Raw genomic sequence first — 20,744 nt, 5'->3', positions numbered from 1 at the left:
ATGCCCTGGGCATGGCCCCCCAAAATATTTTGTATAAATGTAGTTTTGTTAACCAAATGTTAAATGTACAAATTTCCAGAACTATAGGAAAAAATCCAGTGGTGTGTAAGAACATTCGAAATGCTTATAGTTTTTCCACGTAAAAAGGTAACTTCAAACTGAATGAAAATCTGAAAGAATTACTTATGTGAAAATCTAGATTTTTAATGCTTTCACAGACAGCCATGTGATTACAGATATTGAAGTCTCACTTACCACTGTTTGTGATTTTATTTTCTAAGCTATCAAGTGATCCTAACAACCAGAAGATAGTGTTTCAGGAAACGGTCAAAGTGTTGTCCTTCTTCTCCAAAGTGCAAGAGCAGACAGCTGTGTGGCAGCTTCTCTCCAGTTTCCCAAGTGTGTTCCAGAATGACACAACTCTAAGCAATCTATTTGACGTTCTTCGAAATGCAAATAGGTAAGAAAAAATAAGAATTAAGGGTTATGTTACTGTTCAGAAAGAAGTCCTTTTTTTTTTTTTTTAATGTATCTTTGAGGATCACTGGTAGGTAGGTGACTTAAACACAGCAAATAATCCTTCAGCACCTTATTGCAGATTTTAGCAATGAAAATAAAGGTACTAGATAAACAAAGGAGAAACTCACACTGTGATCATTAGGTTTATTGACATATATATGGGAAAATAAGGAGGAACATAAGCATAATATCTATATTATCAGTTGGTATCCCAGAACTTCTGAGGGAGATGGTATAGTAGGACCAGTAATAGATTAGGACTTTGGCTCAAGCTCACACAGAGACTATCAGAGCTCTGTACATATAGAATAACAATAGCTCTGTGCACTCTTCTGCTCATGAAGAAAATATCTCATTGGTTTGCAGATACCTCAAGGGGGTGGCCTCTCTCATGTGCAGCCAGCCTATAGATGATGTTTCTAAACCTACATATTAGGTTGGCTTTATTTGATATATACGATACAAAGATTTGAAAATTTTTTCAGAGGATACCCCTTCAAAGGCTCCTTTCCTTATAAAAGAGATCTGAGCACAGCCAACTTTTAGAGTTTGATGGACGCATACTGAGGTTTGCCTGTCCTATGTAGCTAGTTGGCAATGTGCATTAAACAAAACAACAAAAACTCCATCAACAACTAACGATTATTTAATGCCTATTATGTACCAGACACTTTACTGGAACATTTATATATATCACATTGAAACTTACAATAAAACTGTTATTTATGTTATACATGAGGTAACAGAGGGTCATAAAAAATAAATACTTAATGATTATGCAGGTAGGAGGGTTTGAGCCTGGGTTTTTTAACTCCAAAGCTCAGAGTGCCTCTCTAATATGTCACTAAGAGACCAATGTATTCCATCTTTTATGTCTGAAGCACTAGAAGAGAGTTTTGTCATCTTCTCTGGAAAGCTTCTTTTTTTTTTGTCTGTTTGCTATTTCTTGGGCCGCTCCCGCAGCATATGGAGGTTCCCAGGCCAGGGGTCCAATGAGAGCTGTAGCCACCGGCCTGCACCACAGCTCATAGCAACGCCAGATCGTTAACCCACTGAGCAAGGGCAGGGACCGAACCCGCAACCTCATGGTTCCTAGTCGGATTCGTTAACCACTGCGCCATGACGGGAACTCCTTCTCTGGAAAGCTTCTAAGAGCTTATATTTATTCAAAGACTTTATAATAAGCCCTTATGTTGTTGCATTAATTTCATTTGACTCTCACAATAGTGCTTTGAGATTGAAACCAGAGATATCCCCATTTTATAGAAGAGGAAACACACCTTCATAGAGGTCAAATGACTTCCCCAGGTTTCTACAACTAGTAAGTGGCAAAGCTAGCACCTGAACTCAAGGAATCTGAATCCAAGTCCTATATTCTTTCCACAAAAACATATCATAACTAAATTATAAAAGAAGCAAGATATTAAGAAATTTGACTTTATCCTCATTTTGGCTCTTTTTCACTCCCCCAGAATTTTGACACTTGACTCTCTTCCTCTTATGTATATTCTGTCTCAGAAAGCAAATAGGTGGATCAGTTCAAGGAGAAAGGGAATTGTTTGAAATGTATAATGTAGCAATGAAAAGAGTCAAGATAATATTCAGACCACAATGTCATATCACTACACACTCATTAGAATGGGCAAAATTTTAAAAGATGGATGACTTGAGTTGTTGGCAAAAACAGAGCTAATAGAATTTCCATACATTGCAAGTTAGAGTGTAAAATTATATAACCATTTTGGAAAATAATATGACAGGTTCTAATGAAGTTAAAATAGATCCATATGATGTAGCATTCTACCCCTGGGTATTTACCCAGGAAAATGAAAACATATACCCACATGAAGACTTGTATCCTAATGTTTACAGCAGATTTATTCATAATACCTAAAATTTGAGGGAAAAACAAATATCCATAAACAGAATGGATAAAAAAAATTATAGTTTACCAATACATTGTAATTCTACTTAATAGAAAAATAAACAGATTATTATACCACACATAGATAAATCTTATGGATATTATGCTGGCAAAAGAATGCAGACACCCTCCCCCCACCTGCAAAAGGAATACATACTAGATGTATAGATATTGTATTATTGACAAAATTAATGTATAGTGTTAGAAATCAGATCAGTGAATCCTGGGGCAACTGTTGGGAGCGTAAGACAAAATTTTTGAGGTGATAAAAATATTTTATATCTTAAGTAGCATGGTGGTTTCACGAGTGTATATATTTGTCAAAACTCATTGAATTGTAACCTAAGTATATCGTATTGTATGTGAATTATACCTCAGTGAAATTTGGTTATAAAACAACAAATAAAAACCAAAAATCCCACAACATAATACTCACTGGAAGGTAGAAGATCCAAAAAATTACTCTGAGGTCAGAAATAAATTACTTAATTAGAAATAATTTAGAGATTATTTTGGTAGAGTAAATTACTTTAGAACATTTTGCTGTGGTTATTTTAATTCTTTTAAAATTTAAAATAAAAATCACTAAAAAAAAGAAAGAAAAACGAAAGAGAGTTCCTATTGTGGCTCATTGGGTTAATAACCTGCAATAGTGTCTGCGAGGATGCGAATTCCATCCCTGGCCTCGTTCAGTGGTTAAGGATCTGGCATTGACACAAGCTGTGGTGTAGATCACAAATGAGGCTCACATCCAGTGTTGCTGTAGCTGTGGCATAGGCCTGAAGCTTCAGCTCAGATTCAACTCCTAGCCCACCAACTTCCATGTGCCTCCAATGCAGCCCTAAAAAGAAAAAAAGTACTGCATTATGCAGTAGGGTATATTCTCAGGTAATGGTTAGAATGTTGTAAACCAGAAGCTTTTAAAAGAAATATCTTCAAATTATTATAAAACAAATGACCTTTGGTTTTTTGTCTCACTTGAACAACTCTTTTTTTTTAAAGTAATTGATTTTCGCTTATTCATTATTATTTAACTAATTAATTCACTTAAATTTTTATTGCCAATTTATATACTTATTATTTCTAATATGACAACCTCTAGCCACCTGTGGGTTTTTTTTTTTAATGTACTAATCAAATTTTATTTTATTTTATTTTAAGATTTTTATTGGAGTTCCCATCGTGGCACAGCAGAAACAAATCCGACTAGAAACCATGAGGTTTCGGGTTTGATCCCTGGCCTTGCTTAGTGGGTTAAGGATCCGGCATGGCCCATGAGCTGTGGTGTAGGTCACAGACGCAGCTTGGATCTGGCGTTGCTGTGGCTCTGGCGTAGGCCGGCAGCTGTAGCTCTGATTAGACCCCTAGCCTGGGAACCTCCATATGCCACAGGTGTGGCCCTAAAAAAAAAAAAAAAAGATTTTTATATTTTCTATTTTAATTGATTTACAGTGTTCTGTCAGTTTCTGCTGTACAGCAAAGTGACCCAGTCACACATATGTGTGTGTGTGTGTGTGTGTGTGTGTGTGTGTGTGTATTCTTTTTCTCACATTGTCCTCCATCACGTTCCATCACAAGTGACTAGATATAGTTCCCTGTGCTATACAGCAGGATGTCATTGCCTATCTACTCCAAATGCAATAGTTGTGGGGTTTGTTTTTTTTTTCATTTAATAAATTTGACAGGTTACATTTTGTAAATTTAAGGTGTATAGTGTGATTTTGAGTACTCGGTGTGCTAGTATTACTAAGGAATTGGATTTTTTACTTTAAATTTTAAAGACTGATACTTGATCCAGTTATTAGAGAAATTTTTAATATGTTTGAAAAAACATGTGTATGTGAATCTGCTTTTCACTGGTAATTTAATGAAATCCAAATACAGATTAAGTATTTTCAATGAAAATTTAGCATATGAATTGGGATACTTCATAAGTGTAAAATGTATGCTGAAATTTGAAGATTTAGTACAATAAAAGACAAAATAATAATATATTTTATATTGATTTGACGTTGAAATAATATTTTGGCTAGACTGAGTCAATTAAAATATATTATTAAAATTAATTTCATCTGTTTCTTTTAACTTTTTAATGTGACTACTAAAAAATTAAAAATTAAACACGTGGCTTGGGGTTCCCGTCGTAGTACAGCAGAAACGAGTCCAACATGGAACCATGAGGTTGTGGGTTTGGTTCCTGGCCTCGATCACTGGGTTAAGGATCTGGTGTTTCTGTGAGCTATGGTGTAGGTCACAGACAGACTCGACTTGGATCCTGAATTGCTGTGGCTGTGGTGTAGACTGGTAGTTACAGCTCCAATTCGACCCCTAGCCTGGGAACCTCCATATGCTGCAAGTGCGGCCCTAAAAAGCAAAACCAAACCAAAACAAAACAAAATATGTGGCTTGCATTATATTTACGTTGGAGAGCCTTACATAAACCAATATTTAAGGTTAAATCTTCTTTACTATTATTGCTAAAATGATAGTGTCACTAAAAGCTGTAAATTTTTCACAAATGACTATATTTTATCACCAAATCATTGGTTTATCTTCTCTTTGTTGAACAAGTAATATAGACAAATAAACCTCATGAAAACTTATTGCTGTTATTTCCTCCAGCAATTTTGTAAAGTTGTAAATTGTTGTACAGCTCAGTCACCAAAACTAGATTATATAATGTTAAGATTATGACAGAGATTTAGCAAAAATGAGCCGTCTCAAAAACATAAAAGGGTAGATGAAAAAAACAAACACGATATTCACCATTTATGAGGAAGAAACTGATCTGAGATATGAATCACAAAAACTCCTTTTTAAGTTACCTTATTTACAAGGAGACTTATTTTGAATAACTTCCATTTGTATATGATGAAGAGGACAGAAAAACAAAATCAGTGAAGTGAAATAAAAGCATTTTGATCAATGTCTTAAAGGATTTCAGGAGTTCCCATTGTGGCTCAGTGGTTAACAAGCCCAACAAGCATCCATAAGGACATGGGTTCAATCCCTGGCCTTGCTCAGTGGGTTAAAGATCCCGCATTGCTGTGAGCTGTGGTGTAGGCCGCAGACGCGGCTCGGATCCTGCGTTGCTATTGCTGTGGTGTAGGCTGGTGGCATCAGCTCTGATTTGACCCCTAGCCTGGGAACATCCATATGCTGTGGATGCAGCCCTAAAAAATCAAAAATAAATAAATAAATAAATAAAGGACTTCAGAGAGGATGGGGGTCAGGTATCATTTTTAAGTCACACTTTATCAGAAAAAATGAATTGTCTATTGGCATTTCATTAATGATATTTATAACAATAATGCTGACAGTTACAAAGCGGTTGGTGGGTTCAGCCTTTGAAGGTGTTACTTTTGGACAATGAATCAAGTGAGTCAAGCAGAGGGCCAAGTTGGGAGAAAGCCTGGCAGAGACCTACAACCTCAGACCATTTAATGGGCCTTCATAGTCACCAGAGTTCAGAAGCAACCCAAAGTCTGAGAACCAGGAGATTCTAGGGGGAAACATAAAAATACCTGAGGTATTGACCATTATGTATAGAGAACAGAGATTGAAAAAAAATGCAGCCACACCCCTCTGGCCAGACACATGGCTGGAATAACCATCTAACAATGTCTTTGGGCTCTGTGCAGAAATGGGCTTCCCTCCTCCTTCCTGCCATGTTGGGGTAGAGTGCCAGAGGCAAGACACACAGTGGAAAGACCATAAACTGAAATTAGGACTAGCCCTATTTGCTACTAACTTGGATAACTTTGTGTAAGTTATTTAACTTTTTGAACTTTAGCTTTCCAGTCTGTAAAACAAGACAAATAAAACTGACCTTATGAAATTATTATAGAACTAAAGAAAATTATAAATATATATGTATATGTTTTTATAGACATACATATCTATATGTATATTCTAATGTTATACCAGAAACTAGAGGACACTCAAAAGTTAACTCTCTAAATACAGTTTTCATTCATAAATAGGGAGCTAAAATTAAAATGATCCTTAATTTAAATATTAAAAATTCAGAGTTCTTGTCATTTTGCTGCAGAAACGAATCCAACTAGGAATCATGAGGTTGTGGGTTCAATCTGCGGCCTCACTCAGTGGGTTAAGAATCCAGCGTTGCTGTGATCTGTGGTGTAGGTTGCAGATGCAGTTCGAATCTAGTGTTGCTATGGCTGTGGTGCAGGCCAGCAGCTGCAGCTCCAATTAGACCCCTAGCCTGGGAACTTCCATATGCTATGGATGAGGCCCTAAAAAGCAAAAATAAAAATAAAAATAACTATTAAAAATTCCAAAAGTATTGTAGAAAGTATTTGCACATGCTGTTGCTGGAGTAAGCCTTCAGTTAACTAGGATACGATATGGAAAAACTACTGGCTAATGTGTACTACATTTAACGTCACAATGGCAAATTGTTAACAAAGCCTTTGTTCTAAGCTACTGTTCATGTAAATTAAAGCATTGCTTTACAATATTTGTGAATTTCAGACATACTTGTATAATGCCAACATTTTTTAAAATGAACTAATGACAATATGGGAAATATGGAATAAACCCAAGCATAAGTGAAATTGCTGATTGTCCATCTCCAGTATAGATGCCCTATCTTATTAGTAACATGAAATCCTAAGAAAACAGTACCAGTTGGTCTGGATATTAACTTTTAGTTATCCCTGGAGTCATGCCTATGGGCCACTTAGAGGATAGAATGCAATCTTTAATTAGGACAAGCTCCTTTTTTTCCCCCCAAATATTACCATTTGTTTAGCCAAAGATAAATATTTATCAAATGCTTAATTAATAAGCGTGAAACTGATTCCTTTATCTGGGCTTGATTTTCAATGAAAATAATTTCCAATACTTAATTTCCAAATACTTTTTTTTGTTTTTACTTTTTCCTTTAATTAAAAACAACAACAACAAAAAAGAGTTAAGTCTTTCATTGGAAGCTACTGTTTCTCACCATTTATTTTTAGGTCTTAACAACAACAACAACAAAAACCTGATATGAACTTCACTCCTTACTTTAAGGCCTTTTAACTTTAGAATCTTGGAAACATGAAGTGCCCTGTCTGGTTCAAGAACACTTTGTTGGGATTTTGTGCATGAACAGACAAACAAGTAATTAAATGACAAAAGCAACATCTTGTCTTTTATGTTATCAGAATAATTCTCTATACTGTAGCTATTTTCTCCTTGAATAACCTTTTGTTTCTGTCTGCAAACCTTGAAATGCAATCCGGTTTAATTGTTTTTCAACTCGTTAGCGCGCTGCTGGCCGTGCAGAAGGTTTATCCACGTGTCACAACTAACGAAGGTTTCAGAACTCTCCATAAATCTGTTAAACATCTGCTGTATACTCTGGACTCCCCATCTCAAGGTATTATATTTCCATTTTCCTGTAGTCAATTCTGTGTTGCAATTCTGTGTTCAATTTCATTAGAAGTAAAAAACAGAATCAACTGAAATAATCATTTATGGATGATATGATTCTTACGTGGGAATATATGCTATAACTAAATCTGCATCTTTATCTAACCAACTTATGGAAGCAAGGAGAAATCTCTGGCAAAGAGGCTGTGACTTTCTAGGATTTTTATTTAGGGGAAAATGATGTCTCAGCTTCTAAAACTATGTTTATACTTGGTATAAAAAATAAATATCAGAGTAAAGGGGTAAGCCTCAACAAACAGCTTTCTACCACTACTTTTGAAATAAAAGCCTACACTGAATTACAGTATTTTTGCCCTACTTTGCAAACTTTGGCTTTTAAATCAGGACGAATCTTTCTTTAGTAAAAAATATACCCCTCAACCAACCATCTTGAAAATGCATAGTGGACATCAGAAAGTGAATAGATTGGTATAAAGCTATTGTCACTCCCAGTAAGACAAGCCATAGCATGTTGCTAGTGGATCAGAAAAGATCACCTCCGCATGTATAGAACAGCATTATATGCCACACACATGGGAATACACAGACATACACACACAGTCACATACAGACATTTAGGGCTGTACGGAATAAATCCTTACCTCCCAAGTAAAATGTTCGGTTAGCATTTACCTCTCCTGAATGAGTTTAGTATTCTCATTTCTCAACTAAGTTTTTCAGTTTTTAAATACATAGACTTTACCTTTGGATTATAGATAAGTATCCTGAGAGCATCAGGTCACGAGCTGACTGTTTATTACAAAGTTTTAAACTACTAATTTTCATATGAAAAGCAGATTTGGAAAGATTTTGAAGAATTCTCAAAGGAGGATCTAACACACTCTTGAATACCAATTTCTTTTAGTCTAGAACTTTTTAAATCTACAATTATAGAATTAATGACTAGCTTACAAGATTGTTGTTAAATTCAATATCTTGATGCATATTCAGGTTAAAAAAAATAAAAATGCTTACTCTCTTAAAAAAAGTCCAGGCTGGAGTTCCCGTCATGGGTCAGTGGTTAATGAATTCGACTAGGAACCATGAGGTTGCGGGTTTGATCTCTGACCTCACTCAGTGGGTTAAGGATCCGGCATTGCCGTGAGCTGTGGTGTAGGTTGCAGACGTGTCTCAGATCCTGTGTTGCTGTTACTGTGGCTGCGGTGTAGGCCGGTAGCTGTAGCTCAGATTAGACCCCTAGCCTGGGAACCTCCATATGCCGTGGGTGTGGCCCTAGAAAAGACAAAAAAAGAAAAAAGAAACAAAGTCCAGACCAGAAACACAGACAGCACACTAACAAACACTAATTATTTCCTCTTTATATTTTTCTGTTTTCATTTTAAAGACTTGAGAACTTCAAGTTTCTCCTTGCCATTCTTTCCTTTTCATCTTTAGACTCACACCCTGTAATTGTGTAAAGGGATAAAGTCCTTTTACGTTTATTTTACAAAACATTTTTACAAAAGGCAAAACACTCCTCAGTGCCTTAGAAGCCAAATAACTTCTTAACTAAGGCAGCAAACACTTTTCTTGGTGAACAATATTTAGCAATGGCCATATCTCATGCCTATGAATATGCTAACAATTTTGACAAGTATTAAACCACGTCATTGGATGGTCAAGATGACAAGAAAATACATCAAGGACGTGTGTTTTTATTTATAAAATTAGATGTGCTTAATTTTTTTTTGTTTTATTTCCTATATTTGTGACTTCATTAGTGTAAGGATACCAAGGCAGTAGCATTAATGTCAGTATTTAAGTCATTTACCCCAAGTTCCTTCCTGCTTGAGCAGGAATTTCATAACCTTTGATAAATCCTTCCAAGTATTCCTGGGAATCCTTCTGGAAACTCAAACCTGTCATTGAAGGCTGAACCAGTGACCCTACTTTAAAAGCATAGGGGTCTGTAGCCCCGCATACAGATAACTGCCATATAGCCCAAGCCACCTGTGCTTAACCTTCATGGCATTTAGCGGTTTTTATGCAGTGAACACATTTCCTCCCTTGGCTTACACTCAGGTAATCTGGAGTGGAGTGGTCTCCCTTAGTAGAGTGCTTGGGTCCTCTCTAATGCATGACAGGGCTCAGATAGCCTTGAAGGTCTCACTCCTCTCTTTCAAAGAAAGGAAATTAAAAGATGGTATTTTTGTGTTGATGATAAGGGTTTTATTATCTTAAATCCCTTTTACCATAAAAACTACCTTATGAGATATGGTTATTATGCCATTTGCAGAAAAAAATAAAGACTGAGGCAAAGGGTGGCTAGGCACTTTGCCTTCGTTATACATCCAGCAAGTGGCTGAACTGAGATTAGAACCTGACGTGTTTATGCCCAAAGCCAGGTCCTTTGAGCCCTTTGTTTGGTGGCCTCGCTCATATTTTCCATCTGGGACATATACATACTTACTTCCAGGATAACCACACAAGTTCCTGCCACCACCAAATCTCAGCCACTGATGGAGTTTGACTCACTGTGCCAGATGCCTTATTACATGATACATTTTTCCTCAGTCATCTCCCATTCCTTTCTGCGCTCTGATTTCTATAAACCTCCCCAGCCCATGTCTATTTCTGATTCAGCCTCAATTATGAACACACCTCAAGGTTTCTTTAGAAGCCTCCTCAGCCACCATGAAAATACACACTTGGGAAGAAGGTTATCTCCCAGCTTCCTTCTTAAGGAATCTAATTCTCTTCTCTGCCCCAGTGAGGATCCTTGCTTCACAATTTAGTATTTCCATTTATAAGCACTGAGTTTTGAGAGCAAAGATTACCTTTGTGCCTCCTTGAAGTTTGCTTTTTTTGCAAAGTAGTAAGTTACATGAAATTACAGCTTTAAACAGAAAGTCATCTTTCCTAGTGAAAAGAGCTTACTTGTGCAATACATTTCTTTCTATGTCTAAGGACACCATTTTTATATACTCCTAATTCTACAAATTAAAAAAAACAAAAACAGTATTTCTTCCCAGATACTTTATAGAGTCCAAAAGGGAAAGCAGACCAAGGGAGAAGTCCATACTTGACATCAAGGTCAAGCCTATGTACAAAGTTCATTTCTGTTAGTTATTCATTTTAATAGCCTGATGAGGAAGAGAAACTCCATAACCGTATAGTATACAAATGCTAATGAACTTGCTCAGCATCACATAGGACATCAGAGTCAGCAAGACTTGATCTTAGAAAATGGTTTTCTATACTTTTATACCACAAAAACATAAATCTCAACAGAGTCCTCTCCTGGATTATTCTATGTATGGATGCCAGTAACTGATAGGTATTGAAATTATTCACTTCATTTATTTATTCTGGGAATCTTCATTCTTGGTCATTTCAATCACTGATGCACTGCTGTTGTTAAAGCAGTACTACTCAGCTGCACCTTGAGCAGAACACAGAACTCTCCTCTGCCAGCTAGGAAAACTGAAAAAAGCTACTCTGCCTTCTAATAAGGACAGTTCAGACATTACTACTCAGACACAGATGATACAGAGGTAGACAAGGAGGTCTTTAATTCTGTGAGTCTTTTTTACACACATGCTAATTTAAATACACTAAATGACCAGCACCGGAAAAGTACAGATGGTTGCCTAGTTTTGTGCTAGGACCATCCTAGTAGGATTTAAGACACACTAACTAGAGACAATGGGAGAACTATTAAAGCTGGCAATAAAATATCCTATTGAGAGCAATTATGCCCATGTTAAAAAAAGAATGACAGCATGAAACTACTGGATTATTTATAAAGAATTAGTAGTGTCTACAGGGAAGATTGAAATAAGTGATATCATTTCTTTAAAGGAGCTGAACAAAAACATTGGATTTCTGATGTTCTTATTCATGCAGTTGTCATTTAAAGTATTTCATTTTCAATATTTCATGTGAATGCTGTTGCACACTTACTCTTTAATGCTACAATGTTATGCGACAAGCCGAATCGGGGACCTATTTAATTTCTAGGGACAATTCTTGGTGTTGAATAAGATCTTCACATATGATTTCCATTAGACCCAACTTAGTGATTGCCTTCCACACTCCAAACCTTTATATTATTTAAGACCACTCAGAATGGCTTTGTTAACATTAGCCAATTTGCATTCCCAGATGGAGTCAATTGAAATCATGATTGCTTTTCCAAAGACAGAAAATATAGATTAGAGATGACAGATGTTTCCTGAGGCTACATTCTAGACAATCAAGGGAAAATAACAACAACAACAAATCCAGTGACCCATAAAACTGAAATTGGCCTTATTTGATTAACAAGTCATGGAGTGATCAATATCATTATAATATTCAAGTCATCCATACATACTGTTTTTAGAATAAAAATAATGTAATGGTTCGATGCACAGAGAAATAACTTGTTAGAAATGCATGTGCTTGACCATTAGGATAATTTCAATTAATAGGAATCTATTTCCTATAAATATCTTAAATGTTTCTAACCAAAAGAGCTTAGATATCTTTTATAATATTCTTTGGATAATTAATTTGACCTGGATGATTTTTGCTTAGAAAAATAAATTTTTCATGTTAAATATTGTCCTATATAAATACTGTTACTTTAGGTGGCTCTGATAATACAACACACATGTGGAGTGAGGAGGATGGACAGTCACTATCCCCCAGTAGCCTGGCTGCGCAGTAAGTCTTTGTTGGTTTATTGGTTTGTTTCTAAATTGGTAAGTGACTTGGCTGAATAAGCAATAAAAACAATTCATAAACATTGTTCTTTTATCAATATGTAAGGCCATAGAATAGAAAAAGGAACTATTGACTGACTAAAGAAAAAGACACAGTTGAATTTTAGTAAATTTGAAACTTACTTTTGGTATTATTCAAGGATCTGTGTTTTAGTTCTGAGATTGCATAACTAGATCTAGCGTGTCCTGTCTGGATGGGTTACCTATGTCTATGAGGAAAATCTTGCTGGAGGCCCAATTTCCAACCCTTTCAAGGTCTTTTGTCATGAAAGATGGAAAAGCCTGCAATTTTTCACATTACTATTTATTTTGTTTTTTTTAAATCAAAGTGTATTATTTGTTCAATCAAGGTAATGCAAAATTTGCTTGCTTCAGTAGTATTTGGGTAGTCAAAACTGTTTATAGGTAACAATTTTGGACTCTTAGTGGGGCATGTAAATAGGAATAGGCAGTGGAAATGACAGCAGCAATCTTGGCTTCTAAGGACCATTACTATAAACAGTGCCCTGAAGTAACTGTAGTAGTTATGGTAGGAAATACAAGCAGTTGCCTGTAGGAGCTGATTAAAGTAAATTCATATAGTTTAAGGCATATATAGAGAGTAGGTGTCCTATTATATAAAGGTTGTTTTGGCCTGATAAATTATGCTATTGAAATTCTTAGTCCCAAAGGATATATTTTTTTACTGATGAAAATTTGTACAAATTTTAAAAAAAGTATTAGGACTTATTTTAACCATTTGTTTATTTTTCTAAAGTAAAATCTATGCAATTGTTTATAAACTTTCTATTATTTAATGAGAGGTTCTTCAACTCTGGGTAATTCTAGATAAAATCCTTCCATAAAAAAACTTCCTCTTTCTGTTCCCACGTTTCTTCTTCTCTAAGGTGGATGAACCAGATGCTTCTCCCAAGAGCAGTCTAGCAGCCCTGAGCAATTTTCCCCCAACCAGGATGCCATGTTCCAAATAGTCAAGTATTTTAAACACATTCCTTATACAGCTACCAAAATAATTTTTAAAAGAAACTTCTGAATTGAGATAACTGTGTACTTACTGCTGAAATCAAGTATCTTTATCAGAGCCTTAGGGCATCCATAGCTTTGATAATGCTAGCGCTTCAGACCTGAAAATTACACAGCAAATGTAGTCAGTTGCTGACAGCTAGCTGACAGTTTATTAGGAAGAATTCAATACTTTTAAGATAGCTCTTGTGGAGATTGATGAAATTAAGGAATTTCTTACCTTTGGACTTCCTTTCTTTTCTGTTCCCACTTTAAAATAATCACAGAGTGTCAATACTTGGTATGAGATTAAAATGTTTATGGTCCAGAATTTTCTTTTTTTTTTTTTTTTTTTTGTCTTTTTAGTGCCATACCCACAGCGTATGGAGGTTCCCAGGCTGGGGGTCAAATCAGAGCTATAGCCACCGGCCTATGCCACAGCCACAGCAACACCAGATCCGAGCCTCATCTGTGACCCGCACCACAGCTTACAGCAACACTGGATCCTTAACCCACTGAGAAAGGCCAGGGATCGAACCTGCGTCCTCATGGATACTAGTCAGATTCATTTCTGCTGAGCCACGGCAGGAACTCCTATGGTCCAGAATTTTCTTTCTTTCTTTTTTTTTTTTTTTTTTTTTTTGTCTTTTTGCCATTTCTTGGGCCGCTCCGCGGCATGTGGAGGTTCCCAGGCTAGGGTTCGAATCGGAGCTGTAGCCTCCGGCCTATGCCAGAGCCACAGCAATGTGGGATCCGACCCGCGTCTGCAACCTACACCACAGCTCATGGCAACGCCAGATCGTTAACCCACTGAGCAAGGGCAGGGACCGAACCCGCAACCTCATGGTTCCTAGTCGGATTCGTTAACCACTGCGCCATGACGGGAACTCCTATGGTCCAGAATTTTCTAAAGAAACCTGCTCAAAATTATTATTTTTTTTCTTATAGCTCTTCTCCCTCTTCACTACTTTTGTACTAAAGTTAGCATTTTTATTGTTGTGTGGGTATCTGTGCACACACACACGCATGCAAACATCCATAAACTCATCTTTTGTTGTTAGCATTCTTGGGAAGTAGGTGAGTTTTATATAAAAGATACATAAATTAAATGGCTTAAAGGAATATTTGGATATTTATGCCAAAGCAATTGCGCATGTATATGGAATCTTAATTTTTGGAGTATATTGAAACCTATTTCCAAAATCTTGTCAATCAAATGTTCTTTATGAAACTAAGATAATGGCTTAGATTATATTTCAAGGTCATTTCCATCCCAACATTCTTCTAAACTTGAAAATTCACCATGAAATGCTATTGCGTCATTTCTTCTGGAAGGTTAGATCAATATTTTGCTATAGAGCATAGCAAAGGATGGAAATAGCTCAATGCTATAATGATTATGACAAAGAGGAGGACATCACAAAAGAAAGAGAGCAATACTTAAAGAGAGAGTGTCTGGTCAAGGAAATACCAAACAAAAGCAAGAAGTCTTGGAGATGGGTGCAATTTTTTTAAAATATGGAGGCTATGGATTGTATTTAAATGAGGGTCGGCCATCTGACACCAATTAGCTGTGCTCTGACTGTCAAATTAGAGACTTTTCTTGCTATAGCTTTTTTTTCTTGTTAAATTTCCTCAAGGATCCCATGTCATTAACCCACATCTAAACAGCCCAAGACTTCTTTAATGTTAATGAAAATATTGTCCTAAATGTTTACTATGCCAGGAAAGTTCTCCTCCATTAGTATATGAATAAAATCAAAGTTGAATGTCTAATAGAACTAGTTAATTTGAGTGTTGTGAGGTTCAATTCAAAATAGATGGTTCCCACATCAGCCACTGGCTTTTAGTCTATCTCTGTTGTACATAAAATTCAATAGTAGACACTCAGGAAGAAATCACAAAATAAGTAGGGACACAGTCTCACAGCTTCAGGACATGCACTATGATGCACATGTACTTACATTCATATGCTTCAGAAATCTTAGGCTATGGTCTCAGATGCCAGTCAACTTGAAAGGGAACCAGAAAGTGGTTAAATTGGGAACTCTGAATTTTTATTTTTTTATATAATGATTTTTTTTCATTATAGCTAGTTTACAGTGTTCTGTCAATTTTCTGCTGTACAGCATGGTGACCCAGTTACCCATACATATATACATTCTTTTTCTCACATTATCATGCTCTATCATAAGTGATTAGACATAGTTCCCAGAGCTAAACAGCAGGATCTCATTGCTTATCCATTCCAAGGCAATAGTCTGATCTATTAACCCCAAATTCCCAACCCATCCCACTCCCTCCTCCTCCCCCTTGGCAACCACAAGTCTGTACTCCATGTCCATGATTTTCTTTTCTGTGGAAAGTTTCATTTGTGCCATATATTAGATTCCAGATATAAGTGATATCATATGGTATTTGTCTTTCTCTTTCCGACATACTTCCCTCAGTATGAGAGTCTCTAGTTCTATCCATGTTGCTGCAAATGGCATTATTTTGTTCTTTTTTATGGCTGAGTAGTATTCCATTGTGTATCTATACCACATATTCCTAATCCAATCATCTATTGATGGACATTTGGCTTGTTTCCATGTCTTGGCTATTGTGAATAGTGCTACAATGAACATGTGGGTGCATGTGTCTTTTTCAAGGAAAATTTTGTCCAGATATATGCCCAAGAATGGGATTGCTGGATCATATGGTAGTTCTATGTGTAGTTTTCTAAGGTACCTCCATACTGTTCTCCATAGTGGTTGTACCAGCTTACATTCCTACCAACAGTGCAGGAGTGCTTCCTTTTCTCCACACCTCCTTCAACATTTGTTATTTGTGGACTTATCAATGACGGCCATTCTGACTGGTGTGAAGTGGTATCTCGTGGTAGTTTTGAATTGCATTTCTCTAATAATCAGTGATGTTGAGCATTTTTTCATGTGCTTGTGTACCTTCTTTGGAGAAATGTCTTTTCAGGTCTTTTACCCATTTTTTTCCATTGGGTTGTTGGCTTTTTTTTTCTGTGGAGTTGTATAAATTGTTTGTATCTTTTAGAGATTAAGCCTTTGTCAGTTTCATCTTTTAAAACTATTTTCTCCTATAAGCTGAATTTTTTTAAAGAAAAAGAAAATAACATATTGTTCAGTTGGATTCACAATGAAATGGATTTAAATTATTTAGAGAATGTTATCAGTGAAAGGGATCTAGCAGATCATCCAGCCACCTACCTCTTATTTGACAAGAGAAGAAATGGAGGCCCAGAGAGGTGGTTGCCATATTTAGAGGGGGAAAACAAAGAAAGAAAGGAAAAGAAAAAATATGCAAGACTCGTGGGATGTGCTAACACTGAAAAATTATTCATTATTTATCTGAAATTGAAAATTAACCAGAAGTCCTGTATTTTACCTGGTAACCCTAAGCCTGTGATCTTTCTGTCATATAAATGTACCTAGAAATGACCTTAATTAAATATAAAAATGGCAGCAATGGAAGAGGCAAGTACTCAAAGAATCCAGAGTAGTGCTACTGTTGTGTAGTTGGGCTGGAAGGGGAAGGATCGCTTACTTCACAGGGTTTCAGTGTTTAACTCAACCAAGGCCAAACAACCAAGGAATCACATGATCTCAAAAAAATGGCTTTGCAGAGTTCCTATCATGCTTAAGGGATTAACGAAACTGACTAGAATCTGTGAGGACTCAGGTTCAATCCCTGGCCTCACTCAGTGGGTTAAGGATCCAGCATTGCTGTGGCTGTGGCGTAGGCTGACAACTATGTCTCCTATTCGACCCCAGGCTGGGAACCTCTATATGCTGCAGGTGTGGCCCTAAAAAGACAGAAAAAAAAAAAAAGTCTTTGCTTTGTTTTTATATGACTTAATTAATAATTCTTTCTGTTCTGTAGGCTCCTAATACTGGAAAACTTTGAAGATGCCCTCTTAAACATATCAGCAGATAGTCCTTATATTCCGTACTTGGCATGTGTGAGAAATGTCACTGATAATTTGGCCAGGGGATCAAAAGGTAATACTCTTCTTAAGAGTCAAAATGATGCTCATGATTTCTAAAGTAGTCTTACAAGACACTTGTTTAAAAAAGAAAAAAAAAAAAGGTAAAAATCTTAGTTTCCATATGCACCAGTGTCACTGGTTTGATATGTATAGGGAATTTCTAATCATATTATAATATTGTTACTCCTGTTGCTGCTGCTAGTACCAACTGGCCACCTGGACAAACTTTGATGTGTAAGGGCCATATAACAGATAGTGTGATAATTACCACCTGGATAAACTTTCTAAGTGCCCAGAATTAGTTCATATAACCCTCCATGAGCTTTTCCATGCCCTTAATAATCTTAGTTGTCAAAAAATAATAAAGAATGATAATATGGACTTCCAAAAACAGATGTAAATTACATAAACAAAGGCATTTTTGTAGCAGGCTGTTTTTGCTTCCTATCTTTACCCACTTTATTTTCAATTTTCTGCCTACACAAGCAACCATAAAGATTTCATTTAATCAAATATTTCTTTTCCCATTTTTTTAAAGATAAAACATCTATTTTCTCACATTTTATCGGAGATATACCTTCACTTTTCCTCCACCTAAAGAGTTTTTTGATACTTAATGGCAGGCAAGTAACACAACAAATATTTAAGTGTGCTCTCTGTTTACTGGGTGTGAATAAAGGTTGGAAGGGGATATTTGCATCACAGTGGTTATACAACCTATTCTCTCTCAAACACTTCAACTTAATAGTAGATCCAAAGTAAAAGCATATTCAGTTCACAAAGAGCCAAACTGTCCAGCACCTTTGCTAGAAATATTTTTGTCTCTAAGTAGAATATCTATGAATATTTTAAAAATAATGAACTCTATAGTCTCCATGGTTCAAGAAAAGATTAAATTTTCACTCATATTTAGATTGAAGTAGGCTATTATCTTAGAAAAAAAACTTAGTAATAAATTAGGATAAAAGTGTCTTTCAAATAGGTGTCCTGAATGACCTTGCGGTTTACATAATTCTTTTCTCCTCCTTTACAGAAAATTTAAGACTCCTGCAGTCCACAATTCAATTTAAAAAATCTTTTTTTCAAAATGGTTCCTATGAGGATTACTTCCCTCCAGTTCCTGAAGCCCTGAAATCAAAAGTAAGCCATGAAAGAAAAAAATAATAATATACCTCAACACTTCCTGTAATTCTCTGACAAAATATGTTTTTAGTTTAAGTTTTCAATCTGTATATTCATAAATGCTGGTCCTATTTTGACTCCAGATTAATGCCAGAAGAAGGGTGACAAGAGTTCTGGTGTTATGTTATTGTATTTTTTTTAAATGAGTGGATATCTCTGTCTAAAATGACCCATAAGAGCCTAATTTCAGAATGCAATACATAAAGGAGTAACTACTGATAATAGTTGTCTTATTAAGCTTCATAACTTGAAAAAACATTCAAAACATGATTCCTATTTGAGATGTCTCTGGTTTTAAAAAAAATGAAAGTTGACTTCAGGAGTTCCCTTTGTGGTTCAGCACTAACAAACCCAACTAGTAACCATGAGGATGCAGTTTCGATCCCTGGCCTTGCTCAATGGGTTAAGTACCTGGAATTGCTTTGAGCTGTGTGTGGGTTGCAGATGGGGCTCTGATCCTGTGTTGCTGTGGCTGTGGCATAGGCTGGTGGCTGCAGGTCTGATTCAGCCCCTAGCCTAGGAACTTCTATGTGCCACATGTGTGGCCCTAAAAAGAAAAAAAAAAATGTTGACTTCAAAAGCCGATTTCAGAGTTCCTGATGTTGCAATTCCTGTGGTGCAGTGGGTTAAGAATCTGATTTCAGTGGCTTGGGTCTCTGCAGAGGTGCTTGTTTGATTCTTGGCCCGGGAATTTCCATATGCTGTGGATGTGGCGACACACACACAAAACTGATGTTTTAGACTTAACAGTGTACAAAAATCTCAGAAAGTTGACTCAGTTTATTTTTATTGTTGTAATCAAAAGCAGAAACTAATAAATCATGTTAAAATGTATGATATTGAAGAAAGGGAAGTGAGCAACAGAAAAAATTTTAACTCTGAAGTTTGAATTGGTTGGTGTTTGTTTCTTATTCTTTGTTTAACTCATGCATATGGTATGCAAGTTATCATGAAACTCACTCTTGTTTCGTAAATAACCTTATTAAATTTTGAAAGCAGCTTTCCTAGTAAGAACAGCAGTTTAACTGGGTTTATGTAGCTGGAAATAAAGTAAAATTAGAACTGGTTTATTCAGGGCAAGTAGGATGACTTGCTGAATAGTCAACATGGTCTAATTAAGCAGACATACAAAACATGTGTCCATGTATATTACAAATAAATATGCTAGTTAGATTACCTACATCGTAGTCTTAGTCTTCTACACAAATCAAAATTTCTAATGTGCTTAATTTAGCAGTATCTTAATTTGTTTGTGCAAATGAGAAGGAAGTTATACGTTCATCTGGATAAGTCCTACTCTTCCCTCAAAGACAAATTTAAACGTTACTCCTGTAATATTAAGGTACGCCTTTCTCCCTGTTTCCAAGCCAGGATGGATAATGTTTTTCCATTCATTCTATCCATCATCTGTGCTCCCATAACACTAATCTATCTACTTAAAAGATATAAACTCAAACCCCAAAATCCTTATAATCAATTCAGTAGAGGAGATGGAAAAGCAAACCAATGATTATAACACACTGAGGTAAGTGTGAAGTATGTGGATGGACAGGACTCTATGTATGGAGGTGGCATATTTAACTCAAATTTCAGAGGATGAAGGTGGAGAGAAGAAATTTCGTGGAGGAAAGGCTCCTTATTCTGAGTCTTGCAAGCTGTGAAGAATTAGGTTTCAGGCCTACATTCCAGACAAAGAGACCTGCATTGGTAAGAAGACAGAGGTGTGAACTTAAAGGACAGATATAAATTACCTGAGGTCATGTGTCCAACTGGAACAGAAGGTGCCTATGAGAAAGGCAGGAAAGGGGACCCAGATCCCCAAGGCCTCTTTACGCTTAATCAAGGAGTTTGAATCGGATCCCGAAAATTGTGAATGTGAAGAAGGTGAATTCTGCATTTTAGGAAAAGATTTCTCTAGGAGAATTTCAGAGGACAGATTGGAGGAAAGCCAACTAAGGGATTTTTGCAGTAA

The 20,744-nt window shown here is 36.2% G+C and overlaps 1 protein-coding gene across 1 annotated transcript in view; it reads left to right on the top strand.

The window, feature by feature from the left end:
* The window catches only part of ABCA12 (ATP binding cassette subfamily A member 12), a 353,621-nt gene that overhangs the window by 225,665 nt on the left and 107,212 nt on the right, over positions 1–20,744 (top strand). The window contains exons 10-14 of the mRNA XM_084999025.1: positions 282–460; positions 7,717–7,829; positions 12,454–12,529; positions 17,485–17,603; positions 18,624–18,730. Of these exons, the coding sequence (XP_084855151.1) occupies positions 282–460; positions 7,717–7,829; positions 12,454–12,529; positions 17,485–17,603; positions 18,624–18,730 (594 nt within the window). The remainder of the gene's footprint in view (positions 1–281; positions 461–7,716; positions 7,830–12,453; positions 12,530–17,484; positions 17,604–18,623; positions 18,731–20,744) is intronic.

The sequence above is a fragment of the Sus scrofa genome, chromosome 15, assembly GCF_054392235.1.
Source record: "Sus scrofa isolate SSC_HxYL_T2T_F1_AM1 chromosome 15, Sscrofa_HxYL_maternal_Yorkshire_Landrace_v2.0, whole genome shotgun sequence".
NCBI classification, from domain to species: domain Eukaryota; kingdom Metazoa; phylum Chordata; class Mammalia; order Artiodactyla; family Suidae; genus Sus; species Sus scrofa.
The sequence above is the reverse complement of the archived record's forward strand: the minus strand, read 5'-3'. Positions and strand labels throughout refer to the sequence as shown.